This window comes from Panthera onca, chromosome F1 (assembly GCF_046562875.1).
Source record: "Panthera onca isolate mPanOnc1 chromosome F1, mPanOnc1 haplotype 2, whole genome shotgun sequence".
In the NCBI taxonomy this organism is placed as follows: Eukaryota; Metazoa; Chordata; class Mammalia; order Carnivora; family Felidae; genus Panthera; species Panthera onca.
The window spans coordinates 45776885-45794663 of record NC_138355.1 but is presented as its reverse complement, the minus strand read 5'-3'; the positions used below and the strand labels follow the sequence as shown (position 1 = coordinate 45794663).

At 49.6% G+C, this 17779-nt stretch overlaps 1 protein-coding gene and 1 pseudogene across 17 annotated transcripts in view; both read right to left on the bottom strand.

Annotated features, from left to right (window-relative positions):
- Window positions 1-3865, bottom strand: part of NFASC (neurofascin) — a 181627-nt gene extending 177762 nt beyond the window's left edge. For 6 of the 17 annotated variants that reach the window (XM_060644240.3, XM_060644239.3, XM_060644244.3 and 3 more), the window contains exon 1: window positions 3697-3863. In XM_060644240.3, the coding sequence (XP_060500223.2) occupies window positions 3697-3803 (107 nt within the window). In that variant the 5' untranslated portion in view covers window positions 3804-3863. Of the gene's footprint in view, window positions 1-3696 lie in introns of all 17 variants that reach the window. The other 11 variants (XM_060644242.3, XM_060644235.3, XM_060644236.3 and 8 more) reach the window with 4 other exon arrangements.
- A 2272-nt stretch (window positions 3866-6137) lies between these two features.
- The window catches only part of LOC145713340 (transcription factor BTF3 pseudogene), a 51423-nt pseudogene continuing 39781 nt past the window's right edge, over window positions 6138-17779 (bottom strand).

Sequence of the window (17779 nt, the reverse complement as noted above, 5' to 3'; positions counted from 1 at the left end):
ACTCTGACCTCCCCAGAACTCCAAAACCCTTCCCCACATATGACAGCTTGCAGTGTTTCTACTTCTCTTATTTCCGACCATGCATTTTTACACGTACTTGCTATTTCCCCATCAGAGAGGAGCTCCCAGAGAGCAGACACTGGGCCTCTTTTCCTCTGACTCCCTCTAAACATTCTAAGCATACCCAGACCACCCTTTGCCCCTAAAACACAAGGGCTTAGGAGATGGACATGGGAGAGCTGAGTAGCCTTGATCTTGTCCCAGAGTGCCTTCTGGGTGCCCCTCATCAGGCTAAAGCAGAACCCAGTGAGGTTCGGCTGCACAAGGAACATCTCTCTTCCCCCTAAAGCCAGGGATCTGTTAACATCTTTCATCTCACCTCCTCCTCCACCCTTTTCTCCTCACAGTCGACTTCAGGGCCAGCCCTGACCTACCATTCCGGGTAATATCATTCAGCCCTCCTCATGGTTCTGGAGGAGAGGAAGCTGATGCCACTGGAGTGAAAGATCCGCTGTCCAACATCCTTGTCCAGATGTTCTCGCTCAAGCTTATCTATGGTATTTGTCTGCTTGCTTGTCTCTCTTTCCATGACACTGAGAGCTCTGGGACATCAGACCCTGTCTCACTCTTCATCTCTACAATCCCGCACAGAGCACAGCAGCACACTGCAAGGGTTCATTAGTATTTGCTAAATAAATAAGTACGTAGTCGACCTTACATTCCTCTCACTTCCCTCTCCTCACAGCCTCCAGGCCAAACCAACTGAGCACTGAACTTCTCTGCCTTCTCCCCTTCTGGTTTCCTAAGGATTTTTCCCCCTAAAGATTAAGTGATGATCCTCACATCCCAGTTCTTGGATGGTCTTGGAGCAAAGTGGTGCGAAGGGAAGGGAACAAGTCACAACAACAACAGCGTAATGGGGGCTTGGAATTCTGTCCCTCAGTCACTGCAGACACAGGACCCTCTTCTGCACCTCCCCCTCAGATATCCAAGCCAGAACTCCCCTACCCCAGATATCAGCCACTGGCTCAATGTGCCCCTGAAAGCAGCAGCCCAGGAAGCCAATCTGCTTCAGCCCACAGGGAGCTAGCTACGTCTTGCTCTAGCTCTCCGGGAGCCAGCTCCTCTTTCTACGTGCCTCAGTTTATCTCTGTGCAGCCTCTGCGATGCCAGACAAGGATGAGGGGTGAGATTCGTTGCACAAAACTAGAAAGTATGTACATTGTTATCAGAATCCCCATCCCCACCCCCCACACCCCCACTGAACCTGAGCCCCAATCAAGCATTTCAACGTCAGAACCTGAATCCAATCAGCTCTCCACAACAGCTCCAGGTGATGCCTCCTCCCCCGACCTGGAAATGCCTAGGGAAGCTTCCTGCCCCGCCCCCTATGATGGGAGGGGGCACAGAAAGGTGACGAAGTGGAGGACAGCCATCCCCTAGCTGTATGCACCCCCTCCCTTGCCAGGCAGTGCCTCAGTCCCATACAGAGTTGTTGCTCATGAGCTGAAGTCCAAACACTTGGTTTTCTAAAGTGAGGGATCCTTATGGCGACGGGACAGAACCCAACAGCAATGCGCTCTCAGCCTCCAGTTTAAGCCTTGGGGATTTAGCTGATGTCCCCAAGACAGGAACCAAGACAGGAACTGGGCTGTCATTCCCTGTTTCAGGGGGGCAACCACAATTTGTAGGGTTAAATGTGAACGAGTGTCTTTCCTTATTTGTGTTATTCTCATTCTTTCTCTGTATCTACACACACACACACACACACACGCACACACACATATTTCCAGCTGAATCCAAAGAGGGAGATATTAATCCCTCAGGAGTGCCAACTCAAGAAAGAAAGAAAGAAAGAAAGAAAGAAAGAAAGAAAGAAAGAAAAGAAAAGCAATCAGTTTCCCAACACACACACAAAGAAGTGTCAACTCAGTCAAAACAAAAGGTTAGAATGACACTCCCCCCCCCCCAATTTCTTTCAATTCCTCCTGCAGTGCAATCCCACCAGATCGAATCATCCCCAAACCAGAGGAGAGGATAGGTCTCTGCCTTCCTTCTTCTCCCTGCCCCTGACTCCCACAGCTGGTATGGCCCCTATGCCCAGGGGCTTCCACTCTCCATACATTATCCCTGGGCTTCTCCTTATGTCTCAAGTTCAGTGGCTTCTGAACCTGCCCGTCTCTAGCCCCAAACAAACAATTCAACTCCTGCCCAACCTGTCTCAAAAGCCTGTCTGCCCTTGCTGGAGATTTGCTTGGGCCCCAGCAGGGCTCACCACAGTTCCAAGGGTAGATAAGACATTCCAGGGCCTCATCCCAGGGAGACAGACGGGCTGGAAAGGGGCACTTGTCATCCATTCCTCTAGACTGAGGGAGGAGGCATCTCTGTCCAACACACACACACACACACACACACACACACACACAGCACAGTGCCAAATGCCAAGGAAGGAATCAGGAGCAGAACCTGGCTCAGGGCAGGAGAGGGGCTGCCATGGGGACCAGAGTCTAGGTGATTCAGCACTCCGCCCTCTCTCAGCCCAGCCCATGGGCCACACTCATGACAGCTCCTGATGCCAAAGTGCTGACTTGGAGGCTGAGGAAGAATTCTTTCTAAAATCCAAAATTCTGCAATGCTCCAGTGAGGCTCCTCATCCAGGCCTTTCCATCCCAGGGCTCAGAACAAGACCAGGAAGAGGCCCTCAGCCATTCCCTTGGACCCTGCCTCTTGCCCAACCTAGATTCCCTATGCTTAGCACTCCCCCCACCCCCCCACCCCCCAGTCCATCTAGGAAACAAACCTGAACAGCCAGGGGAAGAGGGTGGCTGAGGAGGAACACAAGAGGCCTACGAACCCTCAGCATCCTTCACCCCCAAGCCATGAATTGAGTCAAACATGCAGAAAGGGGTTATAAGAGGATTCCGCAACAGAGACTACATCGGGCCTTCAGAGCCCTAGGCCTCCCCAAGCAGGAAGGAGGGCCCCAAGGCAGGTGATGGGGACTCAGTACAAGCTGTGGGGCTACATACAGCACCAGGAAAGGCAAGAAAGAAAGGTGATGGGTGGCAGACCGGCTAACAGCCAAGGGGGAAAGCTGGGGTTCTTGAGAGGGACTATGTATGGTGCAGGAGGAAACCAAGAGGCAGCTGGGAAAAGGCTGGGACAGGGTGTGCAGGGGGACCTGGGGAAGATAGAAACTGAGGGAGCAGATGGAGAGACAGGAACCCGGAGTGATGCGGGTAGGAGGTGGGGACGAAGCCAGGGGAGGCCAAGGAGAGGGGCTGATGCGAGGGGTAGGAAAGATGGACGGGATGGGGTCATACCAAGTGGGGTGTGGAGGTAAACAGGTATAAGGTCAGGGCTGTGGATGAGGCAGGGACGGAAGGGAAGGGGAAAGAGGTCGAGGATGCAGAAAGGGGGAGGGGATGCGGCCAATGAGACAGAAAGGCTGTTGGGGTGGGCAGGGGGGTGGGAGCTGAACGGGGGTGGGTGCAGATATCCACAGAACAGGATGGATTCAGGGCAGGTGACGGTGTGGAGACGAGAAAGGACGGGGATGTGAGCAGAGGGGGATGGGGACAGGTCGGGGGATGGAGACGGACAGAGGAGGGCGGGAACGAGGGGGTGTCGCTAGCTGGGTTTCCATGACCCCCGTTCTACCCCACCCCCATCTCTCCGGTATCCGCGCTCGCCTACCTCCGAGGGCTCGGGTGCCGGCCCCGGGCGCAGTCGGTGCTGTCCGCCGCCGGCGCCGCCACTTCCCCCGCGTCCCCTGCAGCGCCTCTCACCGCCAGCCGCCGCATTAGGGCAGAGACCAGCCCGTGCGCGTCCCCGGACGGCCGGCGCGCCCCCGACACCCTGCGTGCGCGCCCTCGCGCCCCTCCCTTCGCGCGCCGAGCGGGGACCTGGACGGAGGAGGAGGCAAGATGCTCGGGGCCCCGCCTGGAGCGTCGCGGAGCGATTCGCAGGGCCCTTGCCGGTGAAAAAAAAAAAAAAAAAAAAAAAAAAAATGCCCACTGGCATTGAAAATGATCATAATTGAAGCCCCCACGGTATCACGTTTTGTCCTGTATATGCCCCCTCCACCATCGGGCTGTGACTTCTTGGAAGCGGAAATGGGCCTGAGAGCCTGTGTTCCCAGGGAGACTTGCTTGTGGTAGCCTCTCCAGGGACGTTAGTTGATAGAAGGATTGTTGAATCCCGAAATGAGGACGTGAGAAAGTTGTGACTCCTTCCGGGGGTTGCGTGGTCGTTTAAAAATAGGAGATTGTGTCCTGCCCTCTGGGGGCTCAGGCCCTGTCCCAGTCTTGAGATAGGGTGGAAGAAGTCCGATGACTGCAAGGCCCAAGATCTCAGTGTTCGTCCAGGTGCCATGACTAATTCTCTCACAAGCGCAGGGCACTTCCTCACTGTCCTCCACCGAACAATGAAAAGTTGATTGGATGATCCCTTCGGGTCCCTTCTGGGGCCGACAGGGAGAACGTGTCGGACACAGGCGGAGACGTGAGCACAGCTATTACCTGAAACAGTGGACAGATCTGAACTGAGGAATCATAGAACCTTAGTTTTGGTAGCTTCCAGTCCCGTCCCCCAACCTGAACCACAGTTCCCTCCACAGACACCCTCTGAGGTCTCATTCGAGGCCACATGCAGCTGCCTTTTCTGCTCCCACGGCTCCTGCCCTGTCACTACCTTCACTGCACTGTCCCCACCTACCTGCCTGTCTCCTCTCCAGCTTGTGGGAGGTGGGAGAGCAGGAAGTCATCCTGTTCCCCATGCTTTCCCAGCCCTAGCACAGACTAGGTGCTCCATAAATGCTTGCAGAAAGGATGAGTGACCACTAATGGTAGATGGAATCCTCCAGGCAACCGACAAAATGTTGAACTCTTCAGTTGGCTGCTTTGAGATCTGCAACCAGAGCTATTGGGTAAAGACAATGGGAAACGGAGGAAGGTCCAAAGGGCGGGGCCTCAAAGCGTAGCTGCCCACGGGCATCAGGGACCCTGGGCAAACGTTTCTGCAGGGCCCCTGTGTATACACACAATTTGATTTCACTCAAAATTGTTTCTCAGGACTCTTCTGGCAGACTGGCCTCATGTAATCCTGTGAATGAAGTAGTCTACCTCCTGGAGCTGGGCCTGACCACAAGGCCCTGGGATGACCCTGGGGCAGCCAGACCTAGAGCTTCTGGGGGGCTGGCCAACCTGGGGCTTCTGGTCAACCCCTGTGTGGCGAGGGAGAGAATGTACAGGGTTGGAAAATTCTCCGAAGGGGAGAATCTGGAAACTGAGGCGCCCCATCCAGATGACACTACTGACCCCAGTCGGTCCCAGGCACTGGAGGGACACTTAGGAAACTTGGAGGAAGGTGCTTCAAAGCACCAGGGCCCCTCAGGCCTGCACCTAGGACAGGATCCCCCCTTACCTTCCCTACCGGAAGTGTCCACATGGCTGGCTCAGTGGGAGAAAGAAGATAATTTTCCTTTTCTAAGCACTCAATTTCTTGTATATATCAGTCACTTGCTTTTTACAGTGCTAGCAGGTAGATATTTTATAGGCCGTATTGCATAGTGGCTGTGGGATCAGCCCTAGAGGTAGCTGGCTAGGGTTCAGACCCCACCTCCGCCACATCAGATCTGGGTCAACTTGGGCAATTTGCTGATTTTCCTTTTATTTCTTTAAAAAATATAATTAAAGTTGGGCGCCTGGGTGGCTCAGTCGGTTGAGCGCCCGACTTCAGCTCAGGTCATGATCTCGCGGTCCGTGAGTTCGAGCCCCACGTCGGGCTCTGTGCTGACAGCTCGGAGCCTCGAGCCTGTTTCGGCTTCCGTGTCTCCCCCTTTCTCTGCCCCTCCCCCGCGCATGCTCTGTCTCTCTCTCACTGTCTCACAAATAAATAAACGTAAAAAAAATTTTTTTATGAAAAATATATATATATAATTAAAGCTATACAAGCATGTAGCTGAATCAGAGTCAAATTATTCTATGAGATTTCTTTCTTTCTTTCTTTTTTAACTAGGCAAAGAACTTTATTAATGTTGTTTCAAACTTTATTCCCAGGCTTCTTCAGCTTAATTAGCTGCGAAGAATGAATTGTATATAAGCAAAAACTGAAAAGAGCTGCAGTGTCCAAGGGTCTTGGGCTTAAAAAATATTCGAGATCCAGATTTTATCAGATCCATGAACAAAATTTGTAAAAAGCAGTCATCGTATACAATAGCAGCTCCCAGTAACTTCTTCAAGTTTTATCTTCTTCAGAAGTTGACTCCATTCAGTGTGCTTCATTCTTGGAAGCTTCATCCAAATTCTCCACGAGATCTGGACCTTCATCATCATTATCCTCTCCAGTAGCAAGTGGTGCCTTTCCATCCACAGATTGTTTGGGCAGAGCTTCAGCCCAAAGATATTTAAAGCCTCATTTGAGATACTGGGGAGCATTTCTGTCAGCTGCTTTGTCTCAGCATGGCCTGTGATGGTGAAAGTATCTGCTTCCAGGGATGCCTACACTTTAGGGTTGTTAAAGTGGATCACTATTCCTTGGTTTGAGAACCAACTCAAACCAAGAACTTGTGGCTCAGTCAGGTAAGCATCTGACTCTTGATTTTCAGCTCAAGTCATGATTCAGGGTTTGTGAGTTCGAGCCCCACGTCAGGCTCTGCAACAGTGCAGAGCCTGTTTGGGATTCTCTCTCTCCCTCTCTCTCTGCCCCTCCCCTGCTCACGCTTTCTCTTTCTCTCTCTCAAAATAAATAAACATTTTTAAAAAATCATTTAAAAAGGTATTCATTATGACTACTCAAATCCTATTCACAACTGACCTTTTCATTTCCTGCAAACTTTTTATGTTTTCTGGACTTAAGAATTATCGTGTTTTGTTTACTTGTCTTACATACAGCAATTACAATTCAACACTAAATTCTCCATCAATTGTCTATATCCATATGTTCAGAACTTTCAGAGAGTCTATCAATTTTATCTACTTGAAGATTCTCTCTAGAGCCTTCTGACAAGTTCCAGTCTCTCTTGGTTTCTCTATTCCCACTATACAGCTATTGATATCTTCAAGCCTCAGTTTCTTCATCTGTAAAACAGGGATAATTATATTACCTCATAGAGGTGTTGTGAGGATAAGCAAAATAGTTCATGTAGCACAGTGTTTGTCATATAATAAACACTTAATAAATATTTCCTTATTATGATTCGAGAGGAGAAAACCAAAGCTCCAAGTAACCTGCCCAAGTAATGGTTCAAAGCCCAGATGTGTCTGAAAGCTCCTACTTAAAACTGTTTTGCTATTTTTTTTTCTTTTTTTTTTTAACGTTTTATTTATTTTTGAGACAGAGCATGAACGGGGGAGGGGCAGAGGGAGAGGGAGACACAGAATCGGAAGCAGGCTCCAGGCTCTGAGCCATCAGCCCAGAGCCCGACGCGGGGCTCGAACTCACGGACTGTGGGATCGTGACCTGAGCTGAAGTCGGCCGCTTAACCGACTGAGCCACCCAGGCGCCCCAAAACTGTTTTGCTATTTTAGGGCAGGCCCTAAAAATCTTAGACTTACAAAGTTAGAATCTTCCAGTATGGTCAGTTGAAGAAACATAGGATTTTCCAAGAAAGTCCTGGCCGACCAGCAGGGTGAACATGGTCAGATCACCGAACCCCTCTAAGACATATTTCCTCCTATGGAAAGTGGGGATAAAGTGAGCGCCAAGGAGATAAGGCACTTTGTAAACTAAATGCTCTGCACAAATGTTAGTTACTGCCCAACTTTCTCTTCCTTTGCTTCATTTTTTTAGCAGCTGAGAAAACTAAGTCCGTGCAAGATCACGCAGATAGAAATCATGCAGTGATTCGGTGGTTGAGACGGAACTGGAGCTCATATCTCATGGTCTTAGTGTAAAGAAATTAAGTCCAGGCCTGATGGGCATCCAAGGCTGCCAGATGCCCAGACAGGATAGAAGCAGGTGTTTCCTTGGCCTCCGTGTCCCCAGCCACTGGCCTGTCCTGACCAGGGGAGGGACACCACCTGCCGGTGATGGACTCTGGGGACAGAGACAGGCCTGGATCTGGTGCAGGCTGTTCTACTAGTGTGTCAGGAACAAAGCTACTCAGTGCCAAGGGCAGACAGTGGTTGCTTTTTTCTTTCCAGACATTCATCTGGCCTTCCTGCTTCCTCTTCTTCCCTGGGTTTGTATTTTTGAGTTCTGGCTGAAACTCTAGCGGGCATGGACTCTGTTGACCCTGGCCTTGAAACCCCACTCGCTGTGTCCTCTCTCATGGTGAATGGTAGGTCACCAATGACTTTCACATTCCCCAGCGTCTCATTGCTCCCAAGCAATGGCACAAGCCTTGCCTAACCCTGGACTCAGGCCAAGAGAAAGCCCCCATGCACTGAATCTCAGATGCAGTGGGACACTGGGCACGGGCAGGGATGATGAAAGACAAGGGACAGGACTGGGCCGCAGCAGTGTCTGTTATGCCCTCCAAGCCACCCTCCTGCACATGCTGCTTCATGCCTTTTGGGTAGAGGTGCAAGAATGCAGCCTGCAGAAACACTGACACAAGTCACAAAGATGCATGTGCATCGGGATGTTGTGCAGCCCACGCAGACGGCAATGATCCAGTATGCTTGTGCAATGGAGAAGTATGGAGCCATTTTTAAAAAGTAACACACACACACACACACACACACACACACACACCCTTTTAAAAGAACAGCTTAGTAACAACACGTAGGGTAGTACCCTTTTCTGGGGGTAAAAATAAAAGCAAATTGGTATAAGGGGTGGAAGAAGAGGAAAGAGGGAATGATGCCCTGGGCCGATTTAGGAGATGAGAACCTGGAGGAAACCAGGAGGGACCTAATTTTTGTTGAACCCTTTCATATACCAGCTCTCCTTTTACATCTGTCATATCACTTAGTCCTCACAATAGCCCAATAAGATTGGTGGTCATTGTCTCCAGTTTGCTGATAAAGAAATAGAGGCCCAGTGAGGTTAGTAAAATTTCAACATCACACAGATGAGATGTGGCAAAAGCTTAACCTTGCCCAAAGGGAAGTCTAGCCTAGCCGTTTGGTTTCTGGGATGTCATCTCTGAACCCTTGGGATATGCTAATAAAAGTGTCTTTACCTGGGGGCCTGAGGCCACACTCAAGAGTCTATGCTAACAATGTGATTTGTGGTGGGGGCTTTGGGCATGTATCAACTCAGCCTCCAGAGAGGCTAGAAACTAAGTGTAGCTACATGGGTGTAGCTTGGTTAGTCTTGGTAAAGACTCTGGACACTAAGGCTTGGGTGAGCTTCCTTGGTTGGCAACACTGTGCATATCGCCAGACATCTTTCCTGGAATGTACTGCTGTCTACACATCTCGGGGGGCAGACAACTGGAAACTCCGCAGTGGAGCCCTCCTGAATGCTGTCCCATGCACCTCTCCTCTGGGCTGACTTTAATCTGTATCCTTTTGCTGCAATAAAGCATAACTGTGGGTACTCTAGCTTCCAGTGAGTTCTGTATGTCCCACTAGATAATTATTGAACCTGAGCATGGTCTTGAAGAAGCCCAAGCCTGCGATCACTGTCAGAAATGAGGGTGGTCTTGAGGGTTTCTCCCTAACTTTGAAGACGGTAAGGGGTGTATTGGGATTTGCTCAAAGATCTCAGAGACTCCAGTGTGTGGCCTCTTCCCAGTTCATTCTTCTCTCACACTGATCCACCGTGGACAAGTGCCGAAGGGAAGAAATTCTGGCACCATGAGGAAGAACGAGAACAGAGTGATGGCCACACTCAGCGATAGCAATGTGGTTGAATGAGGACATAGAAAAGCAAGCTGAGTAGCATGCTCAGAGGGAAAATAGAAGGAACACATTTTAGAAAGTCCCAGGAATCTCTGACCCTCACGACACAAGATGGCAAGAAAGCAGGTGCAGAGAAAGCTGAAGGGAGAAGCTACCAGAAGCCCCAGTTTCTTATAGGTCCTCCAAGAAGCTAGGATCCCTGATAGACAAGACTCTTCCCTTGTCTCCCACCCAGCACCTCCTCCCTGCTCACTGTAGGCCAGGAGAGAAGATCACATTTCAATTTATACACAGAATTAAGGGAAGGAGGGAAGGAACCAGGAGACTAGCTTTGATCCTTCTCCCTTTTGGCCATTCCACAGCGCTGGTGGTCCTCCTCAGTGGCAGGTACAGAGACCTCATGTTTCCACAATCCCTTTATTGCCCCCACATCCAGCACATTCTTAAGTACCTAGCCTTTTCTGCCCCCACCCAGTTCCAGGCTTGAGAGCATCTTTCCACCTGCTTTCCCACTTCCTACTTTGGAATTAAAAAATAAAAAATAGGGGCACTGGGTGGCTCAGTGGGTTAAGCATCCGACTCTTGATTTGGGCTCAGGTCATGATCTCACTGTCATGAGATCTGGCCCTCCGTTAGGCTCTGGGCTGAGCATAGAGCTTGCTTGGGATTCTCTTTCTCTCTCTCTCTCTCTCTCTCTCTCTCTCTCTCTTTCTCTCTGTCTCCCTCTGCCCTCTCCCCCACTCTTGTTTTCTCTCTCTTTAAAAAAAATTAAATTAAATAAATAAAAATAATATCTCCCTTGGATTAGCTTCCTGCCCAATAGTGCTGAGGGCAGAACTGAGCCTCTGAGATCACTTGAGAAGACATACACACATTCAAGCTGTCGGCTCCCAGATGCAGAGCCCTTCCCAAGTACATGGAATTAGTCTCCGACCCCAGGCAGGGGAAACTCCATTCCCAGTAGACTGGGCAGTGAACGAGGAGGCAGGTGGGGAGGAGGAGAGGCCCTGGAACAGCAGGTAACCAGCCTGCCTTTAGGCACATCTTAGCCCTGTCCCTGCTCTGAGGGCAAGGCCGAGTGAAGCCACTCTGGTTCCTGCTTTTACACAGGGCATATTTCCCCCTGTACAGACTATCTGCAATGATCACTTGGGGCAAATTTCACCTGCATCGATGTATTAGAGAGGTAAGGATTTTTTGAAGCTATTCTCTTCTGCACCTGTCTACCAGTAATAGTAGGGAAAGCAGACAACATTTCTCTCTCCTACTTCCTGCCAGCCAACTGGCAAGAAGACAGCCTCAGGTTCAGACTCTTTCTCTCTCTAAATGTATGAAACCTCGGGTTTTTTTTTTAATGTTTATTTTTTTTTCAGAGGGGGGAAGGGCAGAGAGGGGGGCGGTGGAGGATCTCAAGCAGGCTCCGTGCTGACAGCAGAAAGCCCGATACAAGGCTCAGACTCACAAACCATGAGATCATGACATGAGCAGAAGTCGGGCGCTTAACCAACTGAGCCACACAGGTTTTCCAGAGGCCTTTAGGAACTAATCTTCGCGGCAGGTTGCTTCCTGATCTTGTCCCCAGACGGGAGAATGAACACAATCCCTCCCCAGCTGGGAATCTTGGCATTCAGAAAACCCCTGTCAAAAAAGCTTTTCCTTTTGCAGTTGTCTTGCAAACTTATTTGTGTGAGGGTCTCCAGAGTGCCCAGGCACTGCTAACCCCAAAGGTATCTGCGTCATCATGATCAAACGGGTAAGATATTAAACAACTTCTCTTCCTGAACCCTCTCGCTCATTTTTGTGGTGTACTCCTATTTTAAGATCCAGCTTAAACGTCACTCCTGTGGGAAAAACCCCGTTCTTCTGCTGGACCCAGCCTCTCATCCGGGCAGCAGTGAGCGCACCCCCAAAAGTGCTCCTCCCCGGCACTTAACACGCAGTGTTTCCTTATAAGCGTACCTCCCCTGCTAGACTGGAAGTTTCCTCAGAGCAGGGAATCCTGTGTCCACAGAACCTAGCACAGCACACTGCTCAGGGCTGAAGCTCCGTAAATAGTTGTTTGAATGGGTGAATGAATGTACGAATCAAAGCAGAGCTGTTACGAACACAGATCGTACTGTGTAATGAGGGCAGCCACCAGCCGCATGTGACCATTTAAATTTAAATGAACTAAAATAAAAAACTGTTCAGCGTGTGTCATTCAGAGGACCTCCCTCAATGCGGTGCTGTGCTACTTGTTGGCCAAAGAATCACACAGATATTTATAGTGTAAGACAGACGTGCGACGATCTAGCAACTATAAAGAACGCCCCCTTGAATAAATAGGGTCTGAATGAAATAGATTATGATTAGGCATTGTCAAATATATAACAATTAAACCGACCAAAGGAAAAAATAGAGAGAGAGGTTTGGTTGTCCTTACAGCCTGAAAACGAATGTGTTTCCTCACTTACATTTGAAATAGACGTTACTTTGCCTACGGGCTACGATTTTACTCTCCCGAGGGAACTACACCTCCAAGTGGTTAAGAGTGCCTCCTTCTGCACGGGACCAGACTCAGCAGGCTGGGGAACGGCAGAGGAGGCTTTGCTTGACTCTTTGTAGCAAGCCAGGGGCCCTGTGCCCCAGACACCAGGCTCCTCTGTTTCTGCCCCATCCCCCACCCCGCCCCTCCCCCCCAGCACAATTCCCGCTGGCAGCCAGCGCCGGGAGCCAGGAGGTAGCAGCTGAGAACCTGGCCTGTGAGCCAGGCCACCCCCAATTAGTTTATCTTATTAATGCCAATTTATTAGCACAGAACCCCTGGGAGGTGAGCAGGAGGATGTTTTAAATAAGCATCTGCATTTCCTGTCTGTAAGCTTTACACCTGAGCTCAGTGCTAGACGGGTGGCCTCCTGCCTCCCTACTTCCTCTGGACGGGTGGACCCAGGAGAGTGGATCTGCCTGGACAGAGGGGATAGTGTGTGCTTCTAAACACAAGAAGATTTGTCACAGCTTCATAAGTGTTTGTGCAGGCGTCCTTTTAAGGGTTCTCTAAGAACTCATCTACAACAAAGAATTTGTCTGTTAAATAACAATGGCTTTATAAATACAATAGCCTTAATCATTAAATCTTACTCCTCAGGGCTCCAAAGGGACTAACTCCTTCGGTTCTTTAAGGGTTAGGAGCTGGGGAAAATGCTATCTTCCTGCTAGGGTTTTCCTGGCTTGGAAAGAGTCTTCTCATTCACCCCCTCTTTGAAGCCGGGGCCCATATAAGCAGTACCACACCCTATCAGACACACGAGCGCGTTTTCAGTGAATTGATAGTCATAATTTAACATTGTTCCAAGCACCTGAGAAATTTTCACAGGCCATGAGCTCTTTTGGCTTCAGAGGGACGAAGTGTCACAACCAGGTAGATCCTACCTGCGAAGGTGTGTGCTTGGTAGAGGAGAAGAGCCACCCCCCACCCCAACCTCCCTCCATAGTGTTTCCTCCCTTACTAACACCCAGCTTTAAAATTCCCAGAAGAAACACCCACCCCTCTCCTGGCTGCAGAGAGAACCTTCTCTTAAGCAGGCCATTGTGTGCATATTTTTGTGGGCTGGGGGGAGAACGAGTTGCTCTGAAGCCACAATGCGCTCCCTGGTAAATGTTTAATAATTGGTTCGCTGAGAAAAAAGAGAAGCCCTGATTTGTGGCGTTTTCCAACTCCGTCTTTGAACACGGGGGTGAGAAAAGATGTGTAGTAGTTCACTATTACATAATATTTCCACGGGACCAATACAGTGGAGGCAAATGACCTCAAGATCACAGCACTAAAATGAGTTTCGAATTATTTTTTACCATTGCGTTTAATACCGTCATTTAATTGTAAGCTTACATAATTTAATTTTGTCCCAATGGCTGTGTTTTACCACCAGCTTGCCGAGATCCTTAAAGACTCGGCAGTCGGCTCTCGTGAACCGTCTGGGCTGGCCTCCCGGCACGCTACCACCCTGCAGCCACTTAGCCACACTTCTGCGACCCCACTGTTGTCACTTCCCGGCTTAGAATTTCTATTTCCTGGCTCCCACCGCAACCTCAGTGAGGTCAGCGTGTTATGCCTGTTTTATACGGTGGATACTGGAAATAACTGCGCATACCCACCCCCGCCACCGTGATGATGGCAGCAATGACGAAGGCTCCTGCCTGTGTCCTCTGGAGGCCAGCTCTGGCTGACGGGAGCACCTCTCCCTGAGATGCCTGCAGGTTATGGTGGCCAACAGCTCATACAGGCTCCAAAGCCCGGCCCCTTCCTCAGGGAGGGCTCTGCTGTGGTGGGAGTTACACCCAGAGCATCTGTGGATGAGGCCAAGGTCGTCGCCTGAGACACAGCCTGGTTTGGCAACTTCCTCTTCAGCATGCTTCCCACATTCCCTTCCTCCGAGAGCCCTCCCCCCACGTACGCACGTCATAGGCATCTGAATTCCTGTCTCAGGCTCTGCTTCTAGGCCACTTGGCCAAAGACATGAAGCCTCAGAGGGACTTCCCTGATGTCCCACAGTGACCAAGGCAAAACGAACCCAAGACTCCTGATTCCTAACAAAGTGTTCTTACAGTCATCCCACAGCTGCTGCTTCTACTTTAATTAAGACTCCTCAGCGACTATGAAAAGACTGACGCCCAAACACCCTAGTGTGGCATTCAGGGCCCTAGCACTTTGCCCCCCCTCCACCCTTCTCTTCCAGCCTTGCATCCTAGGATTCTCTCTGCTTATACCTGTGACTTCAACCACAGCCAACTGCCTTCTGTCCCTCAAACCTGCCCTGGGTTTCTTGTGTCTGAACTTTTGATTCTGTTGTTTCTTCTTCAAGACAAATAAATGTACATGTCGTAAATGCCTACTGCATTCAGGGCATTGTACTCGAGAACAGCAGTCTTCAAAATGGAGTATATCTGGGGCGCCTGGGTGGCTCAGTCAGTTAAGTGTCCAACTTCAGCCCAGGTCATCTCATGGTTTGTAGTTCGATCCCTGCATCGGGCTCTGTGCTGATGGCTCATGCTGACAGCTCAGAGCCTGGAGCCTGCTTCAGATTCTGTGTCTCCCTCTCTCTCTGCCTCTCCCCTACTCTCACTCTGTCTGTCTGTCTGTCTGTCTCTCTCAAAAATAAATAAACATTAAAAAATTTTAAAAACAAAAAAAAACAGAGTATATCTACCCTTGTAGGTAGCAGAAGACTTCAAGAAGTATGTGCACAAGCCTAGTTTTAGGGGAACTGGTATCTAGGTCCTCAAATTCCATATTTGCACTTTCTTAAAATTGTCTAAGAAGGGGCCTGCCTTCAAAATAGTCCTCCTCCCACCTTGCAAAAGAAAGGAAAGTCTCCCTTTTACTATGGTGCATTGAAAGGGAGGTTTCAAAATATCAGTTTTGGGGAAGGCTCCCTTAGTGATTAGTCAAGGCATGATTACCCTTAGGGTGTTTTAGAGCAGTGAGAAACCATGGTAAGAACCCGCAGTCAGGCAAGGTTGGTCTGGGCTTTGGTGCCAGGCAAAAGGGTTGCAGCCTCAGTGGGTGCAGGAGGAAACAGGGCCGGTTGGCACTGAACACCCAGCTGCAGGGATTTGGGCTGGAGCTGCTCTGGGGTCAACTTTTCTCTGCCTCCATGCTCTATAACATGGGGTCATCAGTACTGTATGAAGGGTTCTAGAACATGGTATATCTCTAGGGATCATCGTTCTTTTGCTCGGATCTGATCGGGATAGACAAGGGATGCGGGAAGTTTAGTAACCTAGCAAGAAAGTGATTTTATGCATTTTCATATTAAAGTAATAAGAGCTAACACAGTAGTGCTTACTGGGTGCCTGTCCGTGGTCTAAGAACTTGATTTCTATTAAATGCATGGAATCATTACATCAAGGCTGTGAGGAAACCAAGGCTGAGAACCGAGCAAAGTACCTTGTCCAGGGTCCCAGCTGGCAAACCGAAGAGCCAGATGCAAACCCTTGTGCTATGGCTCCAAAGCCTCTGCCTTTTTTATTTTTAAGGTTTTTTTTTTAATATTTATTTATTTTTGAGAGAGACAGAGACGGAGCACGAGAGAGAGGGAGACAGAGAATTCGAAGCAGGCTCCAGGCTCCAAGCTGTCAGCTCAGAGCCTGACGCAGGGCCTGAACCTAGAAACCACAAGATCATGACCTGAGCCGAAGTCAGACTGAGCCCCCCAGGTACCCTCTTTTTTATAAACTTTATTTATTTATTTATTTATTTATTTAGAGCGTGCAAGTGGGGGAGGGGCAGAGAAAGAGGGAGAGAGAAAGAATCCCAAGCAGGCTCCTTGCTGTCGGTGCTGAGCCCGACCAGGGGCTCAAACTGTGAGGTCGCGACTTGAGCCAAAATCAAGAGTCAGACGCTAAACCGACTGACCCACCCAGGCGCCCCCAGAGCCTGTGCCTTTAACCCAAAGTAGAAGTTTTCAAGCAAATGCAGACTTGTTTTAAAGCAGAAAGCAAAAGCTGATGCTTATTTCAGCTAAAACTTCAGGTTTTTAGCTTTTTGTGAGCTGCTTCTTTTCCTAAAGGTGGGGTGGTGTGGGGACGTGGTCACTTTGCTATGACCTAAGGGTGGTAAGGCACAAAGGTTTTTTCATCCTTCTGGTGTCCATTCTGCCGGGTGTGGAATAAGATGAGGGAACAAATGGAGGAGGGATTAAGGATGTCTTGAGAAAGAATAAGGACAGACCCCAATCGGGAGAATGCCATCTGCATTTGGTGAAGTTAATTTCCCTCTGTTTTCCGGCTCATTAGAGACATTGAGGGCGGGGGGGGGGGGGGGGGGATCAAGCTGGGGCACCTGCTGCAGTCACCACCTGGGCTATCTCACCACCTGGGCTGTGGTTGTTCTGGAAAAACCCTCCACCAATGAGAGTGCTGTATCTGTGCTATGCAGGGATCAGCTGGGGCGACCACGGAAAGAGACAAAGGGACAGGAAAGCCCCTAGAATGATGGGGGAAGGGGCAGGGATCACAGCGAAAGTGGAGCCGGTGGTCAAGCCTGAGTTGCTTTGGTGAAAAGGAGAGAAGTGGGTTATGTTTAATGTGAAGGGAAAAGAGCATTTCTCTATGCTATGCCAATTGAAAACATGCTTATAAAGAAATAGAGGCAGGGAACTCAGAAAAGTATGAGTGCATGTGTTCCTCCACATTCTATGTTTTTACTGTTTATTTATTTATTTTGAGAGCATGTGCATGCATGCGGGGGAGGGGCAGAGAGAGAGAGAGAGAGAGAGAGAAAGACAGAGAATCCCAAGCAGGCTCCATGCTGTCAGCACAGAGCCCAACATGGGGCTTGAACTCATGAACCTTGAGATCGTGACCTGAGCCAAAATCAAGAGCCCAAGAGCTGGATGCTTAACTGACTGAGCCACCCAGGAACCCCTACATTCTATTTAAGGCTATGTTTTAGAGAAGTTATAGGTTCAAAATCGAGAGGAAAATACAGAGATTTCTCATAACCGCCCTGTTCCACCCATACACAGCCTCACCCGTTATCACCACCCCACCAGAGGGGTGCTTTTGTTATAAATGAGGAAACTACACTAAGTCTATAGACGCAGAGTCTACAGTTTACATTTCCGTTCCCTCATGGTGTTGTAGATTTGTATGGATTTGAACAAATGTATAATGATATGTGTCCATCACGACGGTATCTGACAGAGTGTCTTCACTGTCCCCCAAATCCTCTGTGCTCCACCAGTTTATCCCACTCCCACTGCACCCCTTGGCAACCACTGACCTTTTCACCATCTCCGCAGTTTTGCCTTTTCCAGAATGTCATATAGTTGGAACCACACAGTACGTAGCCTTCTTAGCTTGGCTAGCTCCACTCAGCGACTCACGTTTGAGTTTCCTCCATGCCTTTTCATGCCTTCCCAGCTCATTTCTTTCTAGTGCTGAATAACATTCCGTCGGGTGGCTGGACCACAGTTTGTCCATTCGCCTACCAAAGGCCATCTCGGTTCCTT